The following is a 20928-nucleotide window of genomic DNA, read 5'->3' as shown; positions in this document are numbered from 1 at the left end:
CAGTGAGTAAGAGCAGATTCTCTTCCTGTGTGATGCTGAAAACGCTCAAGATCCGCAGCGGGAATCGCAAAAATAAAATACTGACTGAAGAGAGATGACGTGCTAAACATGGAAGATTTGGCTTGCATAATAAAAATGCATTTATTATTGTTTTGTTTATTGTATAAATGCAGATGTTAAGCGGTGATGCCGCTTGCAGCTTTATATTTTTGTTTTTTATTAGCTGTATATATATATATATATATATATATATATATATATAATTATTTTATATTTTTAATATACTATAATCAGTGAAAAAAATAAAGAAAAAAAAAACTAATAATTATATATATTATATATATATATATATATATATATGTATATATATATTATATATAACACCACACACACACACACACACACACACACACACACACACACACACACACACACACACAGTATATATGTGTGTGTGTGTGTGTGTGTGTGGGGGTGTGTGTGTGAACTGAATTGACCAAAAAGGTGATTTAATATGGGTACAGCTTTATTTGTTTATTGTGTTTTATTAGCGTTAAAGCTGGATATTATTTCTCTGTACATATTTCCATCTTTATAGATTGAATTAATGTAATTCAAAGGGACTTATTTCTGTATGTTACTTATGCATTTGAGTTGGGAACCATTTAAATAAATCACAAATTCAATTTGATTTTATTTACTCTTTTATTTTTATTTTCATTGTTAATTGTCGGAATGTATGATTTATATAATTTGTAGTAATTGTGTGGTTTTTGTTTTTTGTTAGTGAACTCAAATCATTCAGCTATTTGTACAATCAGAAACACTGAGTCAGATGTCGAGTGGTGAAGTCTCTGAAGTCTCCGAATGAAAGAAGTAAAAGTAGAAGAGCTGAAATCATGTACATCTGTGACCTCTGTCCTGTAACGTACCAGCACTGCTGAGGAGCTTTTATTCTGCACTGCAGTCAGAATTCATATCCATCAGTGAGGCTCTGGATGATTATCAGTGTATGAAATGATGAAATGTCTCAGTGCATTTGATCTCCGTTTGTCAGAACACGTCCACAACCAAACGCTGCTTTCCCGTCACTCCGTCTCGATGGATTCACAGCTGCATTGAAAAATAAAAGAGAAGTTATGTGAAACGCTGATGTGCAGGTCACTGCTAATAATTAGATGTTTATTAAGAGTTCACACTGACAGTGATCATGAGTACCGCTGGTTGCATGATATATCAAAATAAAACTGATTTCGAATAAGGATTAATGCAAAAGTCAAATTGTGTCCATTTACATTTATGCATTTAGCAATTTACAAAAGAGGAACCAAAGCCGACAATAATCCTAATATACAATGCTAAATTACTGTATTATCGTATTATTTTTATTACTCATTTTTTATTTTAAAATAATAGCATTATTGCAATAGGTTTCTTATTTTAATGTTGATTGATTTATTTTTTCAACATTTTTTTTTCTTTTTAACTTTTTATTTTCTTCTTAAAGTTATTTTTATTCTCTAAGCAGATGCACTCACAAACTAATTTGCCTCTCTCATTCTAGAATTATTAATTCTTCTCCAAATATACAGTAGCTATTTAAATCAATATTGCCAATATTGTAAGTCAGTAAGTCACTATTGCAGAAAAACTCAAATTCCTGTATTTTTTCATGTTGCAAACACTGTAGAAAAGCAAAAGTTCCTGTATTTTTTCATATCGCAAATATTGCTGAAAAACTAAAAAATCCTGTATTTTACATATTGCAAATACTGCAGAAAAACTAAAATCCTGTATTTTTTCATATTGCAAATACTGCAGAAAAACAAAAAAGTAACTAAAAAATCCTGTATTTTACATATTGCAAATACTGCAGAAAAACTAAAATCCTGTATTTTTTCATATTGCAAATACTGCAGAAAAACAAAAAATCCTGTATTTTTCATATCGCAAATAATACAGAAAACAAAAAGTTCCTGTATTTTTTTCATTTCGCATATTTTGAATAATGAAGAAATCATTTTTTTTTCTTTTTTCATATAATTATGAATATAAATGAAATAAATAATGTATTTTTTTTTTTGTATTTAATGTAGTGAAGATATAATTATTGTTTTTTCATATCGCAAATATAGTAGAAAAACGAAAATCCTGTATTCTTCATATCGCAAATATAGTAGAAAAACGAAAATCCTGTATTCTTCATATCACAAATATTGCTGAAAAAATAAAAAATCCTGTAGTTTTTCATATCGCAAATACTGCAGAAAAACAAAAAATCCTGTATTTGTCATGTCAAAAAAATACAGAAAAACAAAAAGTTCCTGTATTTTTTTCATTTTGCAAATATTGCAGAAAAGCAAAAATTTCTGTATTTTTTTCATATCATAAATACTGCAGAAAAACTATAACTCCTCTATTCATCATATCATAAATATTGCAGAAATACAAAAAATCCTGTATTTTTCATATTGCAGATACTGCAGAAAAACAAAAAATCCTGTATTTTTCATGTCAAAAAAAATACAGAAAAACAAAAATGCCTGTATTTTTTCATTTTGCAAATATTGCGGAAACACTAAAAATTCCTGTATTTTTTCATATCGCAAATACTGCAGAAAAGCAAAAGTTCCTCTATTTTTTCATATCATAAATACTGCAGAAAAACTATAAATCCTGTATTTTCATATCGCAAATATAGTAGAAAAACAAAAATCCTGTATTTTTCATACCACAAATGTTGCAGAAAAACAAAAATTCCTGTATGTTTCCATATCGCAATGGCAGTTTTTTTTTTTTTTTACAATATTGTGCAACCTTGGTTTGTGCTCATTGACAGTTTCCAACTGTAATTTAAAGACGTCTGATGCATCTTCAAAAATCGCTCGCACATCGTCGGCTGAGACTGCAAATTTATGACTTCCTTTAGTTTTGACGCTGTGAATCGCTGTCAGTGTGAACGCATCTTTGCAGAGCATCGCACAGCTTATTCAATCTACATAAATAATTTCTCTCCATGATTTCACAGCATTTATGCAACTGTTTATCAGCATTTCAACTTGTTTATCTCAAAAGTTTTTGTCAAAACTTGACACAAATAAGACTCGACACACAGGATCTTCAACATGCATTGCAGTGCACGTGATTCGCGGGGAACGGATGGTTATTTTCAACATAATGTGCATGCATCGCATGTGTGACACATGACAATGACGACAACATATATTTCTTTTCAAAATGGTTTGCATGCATCGCATGTGTGACACATGACAATGACGAATATTGCAGCTTTACCGCAACAGACATTTTTTATTGGTAAACTAAAAACAACTAAAAAAAACAGCTTTACTAAAACATGAACTGCATGTAAATGCATGTAGATTTTCACTGTAAATGCATTACAGTGAACACATTTAAACACATTCAGACTCACTGAGGATGATGTTACTGTCACATTAAGCTCAGAATAACCCCAAATATTGAAGCACCAGGAGGACCCTTGAAGCCCAACACACACATGCAGCGCGACACAGAAACATTCAGACGAGCCTCAGTCTCAAGCGTTATCAGGAAACACACAGTTACTTACTGATCTGAAGCGTTTGATTCAGACCAGAGTTGAGAGGCCTAACAGACCTGAAGTCTTGCTCTGGTAAAACAAACACGTCAGACGAAACTAACGTTAGATAAACTACAAGAGCACGGAACGGTGCAGAACCAGTTACACGTCTAAACACTTTGCTTAAATCACTGAGCATGAGCGACAGTAATAGTGATGCGTAACACAAAATATTATAAATACATATGCAATTATGTATTTGAATTGCATATAAAATGTCCATGCATTTGGATTACACAGTTTTAATATAAACTTAACATTATTGAATAAATGAGCAAATAAATAAAATCATGGCATAGATTATTATCAACTATTTGCGTCTATTTAATTTAAATCATTTTTAAAAAAATATGTAAATTATTAATACATTAATACATTATTATTAAATAATATTAAACCCTGAATAATAAATAATATAATAATAACAAGCAAAAGTTAATTAACATAAACATATAATAAAAAATAAACTAAAGAATAAAATGAAAGAATAAAATTTTTTAAATAGCAAGTCCATATTATATTTATTTTATTAATAATATTCCTTCCTTCCTTTATTTATTATAACAAGCAAAAGTGTCATTTCATTCATTAATTCCTTCTTTTCATTTTTGACTTCTGCAGGTTTGGTCCTTCACATAAACCTGTTCATTATTTAAACAACTAAATTTATAAAAATAAAAAGCATGCACATGGTCAAAAAAAAAAAAAAATATGTGGAGCAAGTGATATTCAATTAGCTAAAATGTTTAAGATTCAAATAAATTGGATTTATTGACTGATAAATATATAAAGGTCAAGATCAAGGAAATATTTACTGTCAACAACCGTCATAATCCTTTAATCCTACATCATAAAAACAATCCCTTTTAAATACTAATTCTTCTCTAAAGGCCTAAACAGTTAGTTTTCTGATCTGTGACAGCAGTGAGCGTGTGGTTGCTCAGTGTTCGGTGAGAGACTCTCACCGCTGTGATGAACTTGCTGCTCTGATTCTGCAGCTCCTGCTCTTTGTGGAAGAGGACGGAGGACGTGACGTTAGGAGGAGACGGGGACGGCGTGGACAGATGCGAGCCGTAGCTCTCCATCAGTAACGCAGGATGATGCTGGACGCTCACGCGGTCACTGGAGCTGTCAGCGCCGTCACTCACTGCAGACGCACAACACAACACTTCACTCTCTTACTCAGCAATGCAGAACAACTATATATATATACACACATACACAGATATTAATTATATATATTTTGTATTTATTTATTAAATGTATTTGTTTATATATAAAAAACAATTATGCTTTTATTTAGTAAAGATCCATTAAATTGATCAAAAGTTGCAGTAATTTATTTATTTACAGTTATTTACATTCTTAATTTATTCATTAAAAATATTAATACTTTTTTCAGCATGGACGCATTAAATTGATCAAAGTAACAGTAATTAATTTATTTACAGTAAATTACTTTCTTAATTTATTTATTAAAAGTATTAATACTTTTATTCAGTATGGATGCATTAAATTGATCAAAAGTGACAGTAATTTATTTATTTACAGTAATTTACATTCTTAATTTACTTTTTTAAAACAATAATATTTTTATCAAATAAGGACACATTAAAAGGGAAAGCATTTTTTAATTTACAGTAATTAACTTTATTTATTAATTAAAAATATTAATACTTTTATTCAGCAAGGACACATTAAACTGATTAAAAGTGACAGCAATTTGTTTATTTACAGTAATTTATATTATTTGTTAATTTATTTATTAAAAAATTAATACTTTTATTCAGTAAGGACACATTAAATTGATCAAAAGTGGCAGTAATTTTATTCAGTAAGGACACATTAAATTGATCAAAAGTGGCAGTAATGTAATTAACATTAAATTGATAAAAATAATAAAACGTGAGCAGTAATTTATTTAAAAGTTACAGTATCATTTACGTTATTATAATTTACTTATTTTAAAACAATAATATTTTTATTCACACATTAAACTTATTAAAAGGAACAGCATTTTTTTAACTTTTTAGCAGTCAAAATTAATTTTAATTAATTAATTTTTTATTAAAAAAAATAATACTTTTATTCAATAAGGACACAATAAATTGATCAAAAGTGGCAGTATTTTTTTATTTACAGTAAGTAACTTAATTAATTAAAAATATTCATACTTTTATTCAGCAAGGATGCATTAAAATGATTAAAAGTGAAGTAATTTATTTATTAACAGAATTTTACTTAATTTATTTATTAAAAAATATTAAAACTTTTATTCAGCAAGCACGCATTAAATTGATCAACAGTGACAGTAATTTATATTTATGAATTCGTAAAATAATTAAATATTAATATAAATATAAAATGTTACGGATGCACCGATACTCTGTGTTCAACATTGATAATAATCAGAAATGTTTCTTGAGCATCAAATCAGCATATTAGAATGATTTCTGAAGATCATGTGACACTTTTAAAACATTAAAATAGAAAACTGTTATTTTGAATTAATATTTCACAATATAACCACCTTTACTGTATCTTCGATCAGATAAATGCAGCTTTGGTGAGTATAATCGCAGCAAGTACAGTTAATAATAGAATTATCAGAAATATTGTAGGTTTTCAGGCCGGAACAGGAAGTGGAACTGGACAGAATCTTGTGTAATAATAAGTGCAGGACTGGATCTAGTATTAGTATTTTTGTCTTTGTCTTTGTGGGTGTATCTTTACGCTGCCCAGTGAAACCGCACACCTTCAGCCCCTCTGCTCTGAGTTTCCACTGGGCTCCAGTCAACAAAACAAACACCAGCAGAGTGAGAGGGGCCCGTTTCCTGTTTCACACTTCCTGTCTTAACAGCTGCTTTCACCTTCTGCCCACCACAGACTCAATTATCAGATGACACATCCTGACAGATATTGACAAATGTAGACCATAGATGAACTCGGCTAACTAATTATGAAGAACCACACATGTTTTTTGCAGAGTGAAACTTTCCAAACAAGTATATATGTGTATATATATATATAGATTTATCAGTGTGTGTGTGTGTTTCTAATGTTGTTAAAAGAGTCTCTTCCACTCACCAAGGTTGCATTTATTAGATCAAAAATACAGTAAAAATTTTAAAATATTATTAGAATTTAAAAACGGCTGTTTTCTATATGAATATATTTTAAAATATAATTTATTTCTGTGATCAAAGGTGTATTTTCAGCATCATTACTCCAGTCTTCAGTGTCACATGATCTTCAGAAATCATTCTAATATGATGATTTGCTGCTCAGTTATTATAAATTATAAATGGTGCTCAAATATTAATAATGGTCCTCATGTTTTTACATGACATTGTAAAGTATCTGTACATTTAGGAGGGTGCTCAAATATTAATAATGGTCCATCTTCTCCGTTCAAAATAATAAAAAAAAAAAAATCTGAAAAAAAACAAAACAGATATTCTCTAAATCTAAAAAAAAAAAAAAAAACTCTAAATTCTACATATTTATTTATTTGACTTTAAGGTCAGTTAATTTTTGATTTTATGATAATTAAGGTTGTTGTTGTTTTCAAACAGTATTTATCAACATTTTGATACTGTATTTTATTTGAAGTGATGATTTGATGTTTGTGCACAAAATATGTGTTCTGTGACGCTCATCCAAATGAAAAAAAAAAACATAAAAATTTAATTACACAGGAATAAATTACATTTTGATTGTTTTCAGGAGGACACACATCTATAGACTGATTACAGATTTGTTTTTGTTTTTTAAAAAACAAATATTTTCTGCTCAGCAAGGCTGCATTTATTTGATAAAAAATACAGTAAAAATTGTGAAATATTATTTTAATGTAAAATAACTCTTTTCTATGTGAATATCTGATAACATGTAATTTATTTCTGTGATCTTTCAGCATCATTTCTCCAGTCTTCAGTGTCACACGACTCACTCATGGAGGACTGGAGAGTGGAGTCGTGCTCGAGCTCGTCCTCCTCGATGCAGTCGTAGGGCCAGTGGCTCAGAGACGGGTGAGACGGGTGAGACGGGTAGAGGTGCAGGTTCAGGGACCCCAGCAGAGAGGACGAGGACTGGCTGCTGGACGAGGACGAGCTGCTGTTGGAGATGGTGGAGTGCGGTCTCTTAAACGGCGTGGAGTGATCGAACGAGGACACCGCGATGGACGCCCGCATCCGCGACTCTGCAGAGACCGAAGACGGACAAAAATCAGACTCCACATGCATCCACATGAACTCGGCTGCAGGAGTGAAGCAGTGAACCCTGAAGCGCTGCAGCTCCACAGAAACAATACAGAAGTGATGAACTGTAGAAGCTTCCAGTGCTGTTTCTGTATATAACTGTATACAACTAAAACTTGTGCATTAAGTGAAATAAAGCTCTTTAGGACAACACATAGTTGTTTTTTTAAGGATTAAATCTTTTAAAGATTCAGTATGTTTTGTTTTTTTTTTGTAATTTTTAATTTGTTGTAGTTTTGTGTTTGTGTTTAGTTATTGTGTAGTTATGAATTGTGCAATAATCACTTAGATAACACTGAGCTCAATGCTGTAAATAAATGCATGACTAAATGAATGAATGAATAAATGAATCATGGTCATGGGTTTGATTCCCAGGGAAATGAATAAATAAATACATACACAGAAAGAAAGAAAGAAAGAAAGAAAGAAAGAAAGAAAGAAAGAAAGAAAGAAAGAAAGAAAGAAAGAAAGAAAGAAAGAAAGAAGCTCAATTAAAATATTACAATTAGAAGACAAAATTAAACTTAGAAATCTTAAACAAAAATTACTGCTTTGGCAACCAACTGAAATAAAATAGGCATGATAATAGTAAAATAGATTAAAAATCATAAGAAAGAAATTGTCCTTTCTTAAAAAGTACGACATTTTAACATAAAAAATGTTTATATTATATCATTATACATATATTTAATATATAATATAAATTAAACAAATAAATAATATAATAAAATAAAAACTATATATATAATATATATATATTATATATATATATATATTATATTTATATATATTCCTATTTTCATATTTTTATACTTTCAATTTTATATATACTATATATATATATATAATATATATATATATCATATATATAGTATATATATATATTCATTTTAATGGGAATTTAAATATTTATGACCAGTCTATTAATATTTTGATACTGTGTTGTTTCACTGCAGCATTAAAAAATAAACATAGATGATTTGATGTTCATGCACACAATATGCACCGAATGAACACATAACAAATAACGAAGAGTGTTTGTGTTTTGATGTGTGTGAAGCGCACATCGTCTGTGTGTGTGTGTCTGCGCTCTGTCAGTCTACAGACATTCATCATTCATTTGATGTGTTATTTTCAAAAGCTTCTAATGCCTAACGCCTGTTTCACACACACACACACACACACACACACACACACACAACACACACACACACCACACGCACACACACAATAACACACACACACACACACACAATTCATGTGCGGTGCAGAAGCAGCAGAGGCTCACTGTGCTTTGATTAAGAAAATACAAAAACTCCTCCATCTATACCTTATTTTGACCTCAAATCCAGACGTGCTTATAGTTAATGAACACACAGCGCATACACTCTGTGTGAAACAGGCGTGGACGAGTCTCTCACACACACACAAACACAAGTCCTTGACTGTGAGACAGTGAAGTTAATAGACACACACTAACACTAACAAAACACTGTTCTCTCGATCACACACGGCTCTAAAATGATCTGCAGATCAAACACTGATCCGGCTGTGCTTCACTCTGATTCAATATACCATATAATAACAATAATATAACATAACAATATACCTTCATACAGGACGGAATATGGGCTGCGTTTAATAAATATTTCAAGTGAGTCTGTGTCTTCTGTCCATTAGGTTCAGGATAAATAAAGAACTATTGATAAATAGATTAAAATATATATATAAAACATATTATATAATTAAATATATTATATATAATGATATAAATAACTTTTAATAAGTTAAATTTATGATTAAGTTTATCATTTTTGTTCTTTTTTAATATTTGTGTTTAGTTTTAGTTTTATTTCCATTTTAATTTTAGATATTTTGGTATTTCAGTTAACCCATTTTTATTTTATAATGATATAAATAATTCTAATTAAATTTTTTCTGTATAAACATATTATGTATATATATATAGATATATATATATATATATATATTAATAGATAATATTATATATATATAATCTTATATAAATAACATTATTTGTTCTTATTATATGTTTATAAATAATTATAACTATTATTTTTTCATATTATACATAATTATTTTTATTTTTATTTTGAGTTTAAATTTACTTATGAATAATCATAATGATATAAAAATAGTTGTTTTTATTTTAAAAAATTTTTTAAATTGAAATTTTTTATTGAATTAATTATTTTTCAAATTTTTTAGTATTTTATATGATTTTTAATTTTAAATGTGTATGTGTATATATATATATATTTTGATGTTTTTATATATATATATACTGTACATTATATATATATTTTTTATGTTTTAATAAAGTAATATAGTATATAGTAATAATAAAATATATTGTTAGAAAATATTTCTATTTTAAATAAACACTGTTCTTTTAAACTTCACTCATCAAATAATCCTGAAAAAGTATCACAGATTCCAAAAAGAAAAAAAATATTAAGCAGCAAAAATTTTCAATATTTAAAATTTTAAAGTATATTTAAATAGAAAAATATTATTTTAAATGGTAATAATATTTCACAATATAACTGTTTTTACTGTATTTTTAATTAAATAAATGCAGCCTTGGTGAGCAGAAGAGACTTTAAAACTCATTAAAATCTTACTGATCCCAAAACTTTTGAACAGCAGTGTGTATATACATATATATAGATATATATATATGTGTATACATATATATATATGTGTGTAATAGTGTGTGTGTATGTGTGTGTGTGTTATATTCTTTAAAGGGGAAGTGCATCATTTCTGTGCCACTGCATCATTTGTTTGACAGACTGCCAGAGAAACAGTATGAGGCTAAAGATGAAGATGATGAAGATGATGATGTTAATGTCTTGCTGACGCAGACATCTTACCTGACCCTTTCATGATGTAGTCGACGGCTCGATCGCTGATGGCAGAGTCGCTGGGTTTGATGTCCATGAACGGCTTGTTTCCAATTCCCATCGAAACCATCTCCTGCATCCGCAACTCTAATGATCAAACACACACACACACACACAATATAAAACCATCAACACAAGCTAGAGTGAATAATGCAACAGGCTTTAGCGTTTCTTCATAAGCAGGTTTATTAAATGTACTGCAAATGAGACAAAAACAGCCCACTATGCATTGTCAGTGAGACCGCAGCGCTGAAATAATAGCTCTGCTTTTGAATTTCTGTTCATACATCTGTCTGTTTTGGCTGGTTAGTAACTGATCTTGACTAGCTGTGAACGACAGACAGCAGTTTCCTGCAGCGGTGAGACGCCGCCGCACTGCAGCACAACACATCACTTTCAAAAGAGTTGTGAGCTTTTACTATGATTTAACACAGTGAAATAAAAAGATGATGTTTTCACAACAAACAAACAGAACCAGCATAGTCTGGTTCACAAACAAATGACTCTTATGAACTGATTCTTTCAGATTCAAAAACAAATGACTCTTGTATTCACAACCTAATGACTCTTATGGGGCGATGCTTTCTGATTAACAAACAATTGACTCTTATCAGCAGATTCTTTCAGATGCACAAATATATGACTCTTATGAGCTGATTCTTTGTGATTCTAACACAAATGACTCTTATGAGCTGATTCTTTCTGATTCACAAACATATGACTCTTATGAACAGGTTCTTTCAGTTTCATAAACATATGACTCTTAAAAGCTGATTCTTTCTAAATCATAAATATATGACTCTTATGAGCCAATTCTTTCTGATTCACAAACATATGACTCTTATGCGCCGATTCTTTCTGATTCACAAACATATGACTCTTAAAAGCTGATTCTTCTAAATCATAAATATATGACTCTTATGAGCCGATTCTTTCTGATTCACAAACATAAGACTCTTATAAATAGCTGATTCTTTTTTGTTTTTAAAAAAATTGATTTTTTTGAAAGATTTTTTTTTGTTCACAAACATATGACTCTTATGAGCAGATTTCTTCTGATTCAGAAAATATGACTCTTATGAGCCGATTCTTTCTGATTCCCAAACATACGACTCTTATGAGCTGATTCTTTGTGATTCTCAAACGAATGACTCTTATGAGCAGATTCTTTCTGATTCACAAACATATGACTCTTATGAGCCAATTCTTTCTGATTCACAAACGATTGACTCTTATGGGTAAAAACGGACAAATATCACTATACTTAGAACTGCTAAAAAAAAAAATTATATTACAAATTTATCTTGATATTCTCTTTTTATAATTTCATGAATGTCATCATGTTTCACCACGCATTACTCAGGTAATGCCTACATAATGCTTATAAATATAAAATGATATAAATAATTTTTTATATTATTTTTCTATATTATACAATGTACACAGAGGGGATTTTACAGTAATATCTATATTTCATATTATAAAAATATTGATTAAATTTAATTATATGAACATAGTTTTTCTATATAATTATTATTTAAATTACATATTATTATTATTTAAATGTATATAATTTATTGATTGAAAGTCACATTAGAGTTCAGAGGGGATTTTAGATTTCTCTTATTATTACTCCATAAATTGAAAATACTAGCAAGATTTTAACCATATTTTTAGGAAAAAAAAGTCTTTAGTTTATCTTTAAAGATATGAATTGCATTACAGCCTGTATTTTCATGACTTCATAAAAAGCAGAATATGTTGGAAAAAATGACATTGTTTGTTTAGTGTATAGTCATGGAGCTGCTCGGATGAACCAGTTATTTATTTATTATATTTGATCAGATTTTTTATTTTTGTGTAATGTAAGGTAAATGAATTCGGTGTCACAGTCTCTGACCTCGGTTTCGTAAGGCTTGTCTCCACAGGATCTTGCCGATGACGGCGGTCCAGACGTTCTTCACCTCTCCAGAGGAGGCCTGCAGGATGAAGGTGTCCTGTGACTTCCTCCGGCGAAACCAGATCTCGAAGCGCAGGCCGCTGTCTCCCACGTTCTCCGTCATCCCGATCTCAGCCGTCTGAGACCAGAGCAAACACTCTTCAGCTCACAAAACTCACAGCAGAAACACACCAGACTCGTATTCTGTACCTTGAAGGACTGTTTGTAGATGTAGATGTCGTATCCTCCTTCAATCTTCTTGGTCTTGCTGAAGAGGATGAGATCCTCGAAAAGGAAAACGTGGCGCAGGTATTTTTTGCGTCCGCACCAAACGATGAACTCGTCCTGACAGCGAAGCTGACCCTGCTCCTTCAGATTGACCTGAGGGACACAACACTGTGTATAAGTCTCTGTCAAATCATGTCCACAGATAATCAAACTGATAATAGAAACTAATTCTAATTCACTCAGTATTGAGAAATACATTTTTTTTTTGTGAAATACAGTAATTGTATTACAGTAACAATCATCAGTAAAAATGATAGGAACAAAGAAAGAGATACGATTTAATGATAAAATGAATAAATGAAACCTAAAATAATTTATTTTAATTATTAAATAATTATTTATTTTATTGGCTTTAAATGTTTTTTTATTAGATACTACCAAATTTATTTATTTTATCGAAAAAATTTATTTTTTTTATTCTTATTTAGTTATTAAATAGTTATTCATTTTATTTTATTTAAAGCAAATAAACAAATAAATAATACATGTATTTATCTGAATAACATTTACTCAGAAAATAATTATATTTTTAAATAAAACAATTATTTGATTATCAAATTTATTTATTTTATCGAAAATTTATTTCAATAAAATATATTTATATTTTTAATTATGTATTATTAAATTATTAAATAGTTATACATTTGATTATTTTATTAAAGCAAATAAACAAACAAATAAATAATACATTTATTTATCTGAATAACATTTATTCAATTAATATTTTAGAAAGCAATTATTTATTTAATTATTAAATAACTATTTATTTTATTTACATAAAATTTGAGTTACTCAAATATAAAATGAAACACAATTATTTATTTATTATTATTATTATTAAAATGTATTAAAATTATTGTGATTTATTAAAATAATTTTTTAAAATAATAATTATTTACTTACATTGTTATTTAAATAAATAAATAAATAAATAATACAATTATTTATTTGAATAAAATTAAGTCAAATAAATAATTATATTTTTAAATATTTTTAAATAAAACAATTATTTACTTAATTATTCAAATAATTTATTTTATTTACTTATTATTTATTTAATTTTTTATTTTTAAATAAAAATATTCATTAAATAGTTATTTATTTTCTGTACATTAAATGTTATTTTCTCGAATAAACAAATAAATCCAATTATTTGTTTGAATAAAATGTATTCAAATACATGATAATAATTATTTTATTGAAATGAAACTCCGCTTACATCACAGCCGGGGGTGGGGTTGGTGTCCATGAGGTAGTTTGTGTTTTGCGTGTGGAAGTTGGAACTTTATCATCTGCTGTTCTTTTGTTAGGTGAGTTAGTTCCTGAGACTGACCGCACTCCTTGATCAGATCCTTCAGGAGCAGAGCGTATTTACTCATCCTCTGGATGGGCTTCAGCAGGTACGACGCCAGGTCCATCTTATCTCCCAGCTCCACCTGCTTGTCCTGCAGAGCACAGTCTTATCTCCCAGCTCCACCTGCTTGTTCTGCAGAGCACAGGAACCCTTCAGCACTTACCTTGAAAAAACTGTTTCCGTGGCTCGTTAGCAGAGCGTCTGAGCGTGGCTTGTTTTTGCTGTACAAGGCGTACATCCCAAACTGTTCCTCCTAACCGCGGAAAACACATTTATATCTTACATAGAGGTGGACACTATGGACAAAATCTCTAAAATTTGTAAGAAGTATTTTAACAGCATTTATCTACCAGTTTACAAGTTTCTACCATTGCATATTACACACATTATCATTTAAAAATATTATTAAAATAATTGCATTTTAAAATGTTTTATTTTATTTAATTATTAAATAATTACAAATTCTATTTACATTAAATAAAAAATAAAATAAATAAAAATTATTTATAAATTGTTTATTTGAATTAAATTTTTTTCAAATAAATAATAGTGTTTTAAAATAATTATTATTTGCTTTACTTAATTATTAAACAATCAATTGATTTATTTAATTATTAATGAATATTTATTATATTTACATTAAATGTTCTTTAAAAAATCAATTAAATTATTTATTAAAATATAATTATAATAGTAATTAATATAATAATAATATAATAATATATAATAATTATTTATATTATCATTATTTATTTAATTAATAAGTACTTATATTTTATTTACATTAATAATATACATAATACTATACAGTAAAATAAAAATTAATATTTATTTAACAATAATAATAAACAATGAATATCTAATAATACTATACTACAAAATAAAACAATATTGCTAACAAAAAAAAATCAATGAAGAAACATTACATATATAATACTATACTACAAAATAAAAAAGTATCTATTAATACTAATAATATTTAAATTAAGAAATATATTACTAATATATACCTGTAATACTAGTACTATACTGTAAAATAAAAATTATATTACTAATATATAATACTATGTGTGAAATAAAAATTGAGTATTTAACAGTAGTAGTAGTAGTAGTAGTAGTAGTAATAATAAATCAATGAAGAAATATATTACTAATATATAATACTATACTGTAAAATAAACAACTGTGATTTAATAAAAATAAAAATGTTCTTCATTCAAATAAATAAAAAAACTCACGTGTTTGAGGAAGCAGCTGCTGATGGACAGCGGTGAGTGAGCGCAGCTCTCCAGATCCGTCAGGAAATACTGGCTGTGAAAATCACACAGCTTCTCCAGATTCCCAAAAATGATGCTGCGCTTGCCTCGGAGGTCCTGAGGAAGGTCCAGTCGCTCCATCTCAGGGAAGTAGTGCTGGATGATGTATCTGAGGGATCTGACGTACTCTCTCTCAGTGGAGATCATCTCGTCCATGATGTGCTGGATTTTACTGTAACGAACGACAGCAGCGAATAAAGAGATACACACTGACGGAGAATCACAGGGAGCTGCGCAGTCCTGCATCTCTAGGCATGAGGCTTTTTAAAATCAGCTTTAAAATGTGGATTTACAGTCAACTTTAGCATGTAGAGAAAAACTTACACAAGACCATATAAATAATTCAGCTGTCTCAGGCCGCTCTCACAGTTTTTTATTAAATTATTAAAATTGAACAAATCAATAAAAATAATATCAGTAGTGATACTGTACTATACTGTAAAATAAAAAATGAGAGTTCATTTAAAAAAAAAGTTAATTATTAGAATTCTTTACAGAACAACAGTAAAAATATTTTTTTTATTTATGTTTAATTATCTCTATTATTTACTATTATTACTAATAGTTTAGACTGTCTTTATTATTTTTTTTTTTTTTTTTTTTATTATTTTCTAAAATTTATTTTTTATTAATTTAAATTATATTATTCATTAATTTGTTTTTATTATTATTTTTATTTATTATTATTATTATTATTATTTTTCATTCAACAAATGATAAAAATTAAATTCATTTTAATAAAATTTAATAAAATAAATACAATTAATATTAGTAGTTTTACTAAAGTAATAATACTATACTGTAAAATATAACTGAACATTTAATAATAATAAAACCAATATTTTTATGGTTATTTTATTATTTCAAAATAATAAAAATATTTTTTTTTATTATTTTATTAAGTTATAACATTTAAACAAATCAATAAATAAATAGATTTCTACACTAATAATGTACTGTAAAATAAAAAATCTAGTATTTGATAAAATATATTTTTATTTTTATTTTTTTTAAACAGAACAACAGTAAAAGTACTACTACTATTATTTGTTTAATTATCTCCATTATTTATTATCATTACCAATATTTAAAGATGTATTTTATTTTATTTAATAAATAATTATTTATTTAATTATAAAAAATTAACAAATAAATAAATATATATATTACAGTATAATAATAATACAACATTATAAAATAAAAATGAGCATTTCTTAATAATAATAATAATAATGTTGATGATAATAATAACAATAACAATTATTGTTATTGTTAATATTATTAGTATTAATAATAATACAAATTTATGTTTCAGAGAACAACAGTAAAAATACAAATAAAATCATTCATAAAAGCAGTCGCTGGGGTATATTTGTAGCAACAATACAACAATTTGTAGCATACACTGTATGGGTCAAAATTATCGATTTTTCTTTTATGGCAAAAATAATTAGGATATTAAGTAAAGATCATGCTCCATGAAGATATTTAATAAATGTCCTACCGTAAATATATCAAAACTTAATTTTTGATTAGTAATATGCATTGCTAAGAACTTCATTTGAACAACTTTAAAGATGATTTTCTCAATATTTAGATTTTTTTGCACCCTCAGATTACAGAATTTTCAAATAGTTGTATCTCAGACAAATATTGTCCTCCTAACAAACCACACATCAATGGAGAGATTATTTATTCAGCTTTCAAACTGAGATGATGTATACATCTCAATTTCCAATAATTGAGCCTTATGACTGGTTTTGTTCTCCAGGGTCACATTTATGTCTTAACTGTGTTTGCTCACCCGCTGTGTCTCTTGACGTCTCCGTCGCTGAGTCTGCACTGAACGCGTGACGGGGACGACATGCTGCGGCTGCGGCCCAGCGCTGGGCTCGTGACGTCTGGCCGCTGCAGCTTGTTCTCCACGCAGACGTTATTGGTGACCTGCAGTCCTCGGATGTAGACGCCGGTGTAGCCGTGAGCTTTGTCCCGCGCCGGCAGCTCGTAGCTCAGGGTCTTCTTCATGATCTTCTTGAGCGGCTGCTTGCGGAGGCGCGTCAGGGGCTCAGAGTGGCACGAGGCGGACGAGTCGACGGTGCAGTCGCTGTCGGTGTCCTCAAACACAGACGACGACAGCTTGCCGGTCTCTGGGGGAAAGGGGAACGGGAACTGGCTTCTGGAAAACGGACCTGCTAAATGTGGCTTCTCATCTTCATCCTCAAAACACGACGGGGAAGAAGAGCTCCGAGCGGGAACATCAGAGGAGTCCAGTCCGTTCTGTGTCTCTGAAGGGTTCGGTAACGTCTCTGTGAGCACAGACGGACACAATTAGAAACAGAAAGAGAGTTATCACACACACACACACACACACACACACACACACACACACACACACACACACACACAACAAAAACAAAACAAAACACACAACACACACACACACACACACACACACACACACACAAACACAAACAAACAAACACACACAGACACACACACAAACACATTTGTTGTATAATACTACTATACTACATATACTATAGTATAGTATAATAATACTATACTACAAAATAAAAAAGTATCTAATAATAATACTAATATTTAATTAAGAAATATATTACTAATATATACCTGTAATACTAGTACTATACTGTAATATAAAAATTATATTACTAATATATAATACTATACTGTGAAAGTATTTAACAGTAGTAGTAGTAGTAATAATAATAAATCAATGAAGAAATATACTACTAATATATAATACTATACTGTAAAATAAACAACTGTGATTTAATAAAATTAATAACAATAAAAATAATCAATGAAGAAATATATTACTAATATAATAATACAATTCCATAAAATACAAATTGAGTATTTAATAATAATAATATTAATAATAATCATCATCGTCATCAATGCAGAAATATATTATTAATACATAATCACACTATACAGTAAAATAAAAAATGGTAGTAAAAATATAATAACTGTAATAATCCTCAGATTCCAGATTTTCAAATAGTTGTATCCCGACCAAATATTGTCCTCCTAATAAACCATACATCAATGGAAAGATGATGTATAAATCTCAATTTCAAAAAATTACCCATATGACTGGTTTTGTGCTCCAGGGTCCCAATTATGTTGATTATTATTATTTTATTGTACAGAACAACAGTAAAATACAGATACGCATGATTATTTTTGTTTGATTATTTCTAGCATTACTAGTGTTTGTGGCTGTGCTGATGTTTTACCGTCAGCGGCTTGGGCTTCGGCCAGCATTTCCTCCAGCTGCTGTTTGGTTTGCTGGCACTGCTTCCAGACGCTGCTCCAGTGCTGCAGCTCCCGCGCGCTCTTGAGATTCAGCACCATCTGGTTGAGCGAGCTGAAGTTTTCCAGAGAGAACTTTGTGGCCTCGCTGTGATAGTCCTGCAGGACCTGCAGCACGGCCGGCGTCAAACCAACCGCGTTACCGTCCCGCTTTAGCTGGCAGAAATACTCCTGACAGTGGAGCAACCACTGGTCCGCCTGCGGGAGACACAGTTCAACACATGATCAGTAGTGCTCGAGATTTGCCATTTTTAATTATTGCATAATTTTTCTGTTTGGCTGATAAGTGTCGTGGGTGGGACTTTTATTTTGAAATTTTTATTTAAATGATCAATTAGGATTTATTTGTATATTTTCAGCCCATTCTGATTTTAGTTAAATTTTTAGTAACTGTATTTTCCATTTTCCATGTTTTGCTTTCGTCATTTTTATTTATTTATTTCATTATTTTGGCGGCAGGCCACAAGCAAACCTCACTGAGCTTTGAAACTCCTGAAGCCTAATGCAACTAATTTTTTATATGCAACAGATATAAAATTAGATGTAGAAGTTATATGCGGTATTGATAAGGTTATGGGAGATTAGCTGACAGATGATTTCCGTGGATGAGATGCTAAGTGATCATGTGCCCGTATAAGGAGGAGCTGGGGATGGAGGAGGGTAAGTGCGGGTCTGTGCGACAGATTGAGGCAAGTGTGAGTACGGATTAATTTATATATCTTATTAAATCGTAGTGGGAGGAGTTACGATCAGCTGAGCATCTGTCAGTCACGCCGTGGTCTGAACTACGCTTGAGCTCCATTCGTCACTCAAACATTTATTTATTTACTTATTTATTTTTACTATTAACATACTATTTATATTATTTAATTTATTATTATTTTTTATTTTGTTTGCAGTTTTAGTTGAGCTATTTAAGTATCATTAAAATACTATTAGAGTTTTTTAAGAATTCAAATTAGATTTTTTTTTTCTGTTATTATTTTAAACTTTTCAGTTAAAGTTTTAGTATTTTTTTTTTTTAATTTTATTAGTTTTTTTTTAGATTTAGTTCATTTATCTTTAGTTATTTTAGTACTTAAACTAAAAAAAAATGAATTGTTGTGTTGGCATCTAGGAACAATTATTATTATTACTTTAATATTTAATTTTATTTCAGTTAATGTTTATTTTAAGTAATGAAATGTTTAATGCTTTAGTCTTAGTTTTAGTTAATGATAATAACTAAATCTGATATAAATCAATTTATTTTACAGTTTTTTTAACAAGTTCAAATGACCACTTTAAAAAAAAAATTGAAAAAAAGATTTAAAAAAGCTTAATTTTCAAATTATTTATTTCCAATTATTTTAGTAAATATTATGTAATATAAATATAAATTGGATTGCATCAGTTGGTGTGCTTGAATTGTCTTTAAATTAAATTTTACAGCTATATCAGTCAACCAATAATTATCATCACAACAACTGACATAATGAAGCTAACTAAACATAATGCAACATCTCTTTACCGATTCGTAGAACTCGTAGAGGTTGAGCAGGACGTCCAGTTCGTTTTTGCGTGTTTCGCTGCGCTGCAGGACGGAGCTGATGTGCTCTTTGACCTCCAGAAGAACTCGTAGAGGTTTTGGATTACGTTCAGTTAGTGTTTGGGTTTTTTGTTGTGCTTCCTACAGGAGCAAAATAAAACCCAAGAGAACTAGTTAGTCATTCAGATGACCCACTAATTCGCCTCAATGTATCCTTACACACTGACCCCTATGGCATCAATTTTTATCATATATATAGTATATATATTTATAATATATATATATATATATATATATATATACACACACACACACACACACACACACACACACACACACACACATATAGTACATATATA

At 29.2% G+C, this 20928-nt stretch overlaps 1 protein-coding gene across 1 annotated transcript in view; it reads right to left on the bottom strand.

Annotated features, from left to right (window-relative positions):
- Window positions 1–790: 790 nt before the first annotated feature.
- zgc:158766 (uncharacterized protein LOC100009641 homolog) overlaps window positions 791–20928 on the bottom strand; it is a 113151-nt gene continuing 93013 nt past the window's right edge. The window contains 14 exon segments of the mRNA XM_042773280.1: window positions 791–1113; window positions 3590–3649; window positions 4585–4766; window positions 7572–7820; window positions 10776–10892; window positions 12706–12883; window positions 12955–13125; window positions 14252–14296; window positions 14298–14477; window positions 14550–14639; window positions 15625–15874; window positions 17507–18008; window positions 18966–19239; window positions 20552–20710. Of these exon segments, the coding sequence (XP_042629214.1) occupies window positions 3608–3649; window positions 4585–4766; window positions 7572–7820; window positions 10776–10892; window positions 12706–12883; window positions 12955–13125; window positions 14252–14296; window positions 14298–14477; window positions 14550–14639; window positions 15625–15874; window positions 17507–18008; window positions 18966–19239; window positions 20552–20710 (2439 nt within the window). The 3' untranslated portion in view covers window positions 791–1113; window positions 3590–3607.

This window comes from Cyprinus carpio, chromosome A16, assembly GCF_018340385.1.
Source record: "Cyprinus carpio isolate SPL01 chromosome A16, ASM1834038v1, whole genome shotgun sequence".
NCBI classification, from domain to species: Eukaryota; Metazoa; Chordata; class Actinopteri; order Cypriniformes; family Cyprinidae; genus Cyprinus; species Cyprinus carpio.
This window is presented reverse-complemented; position numbering and strand designations above follow the sequence as displayed.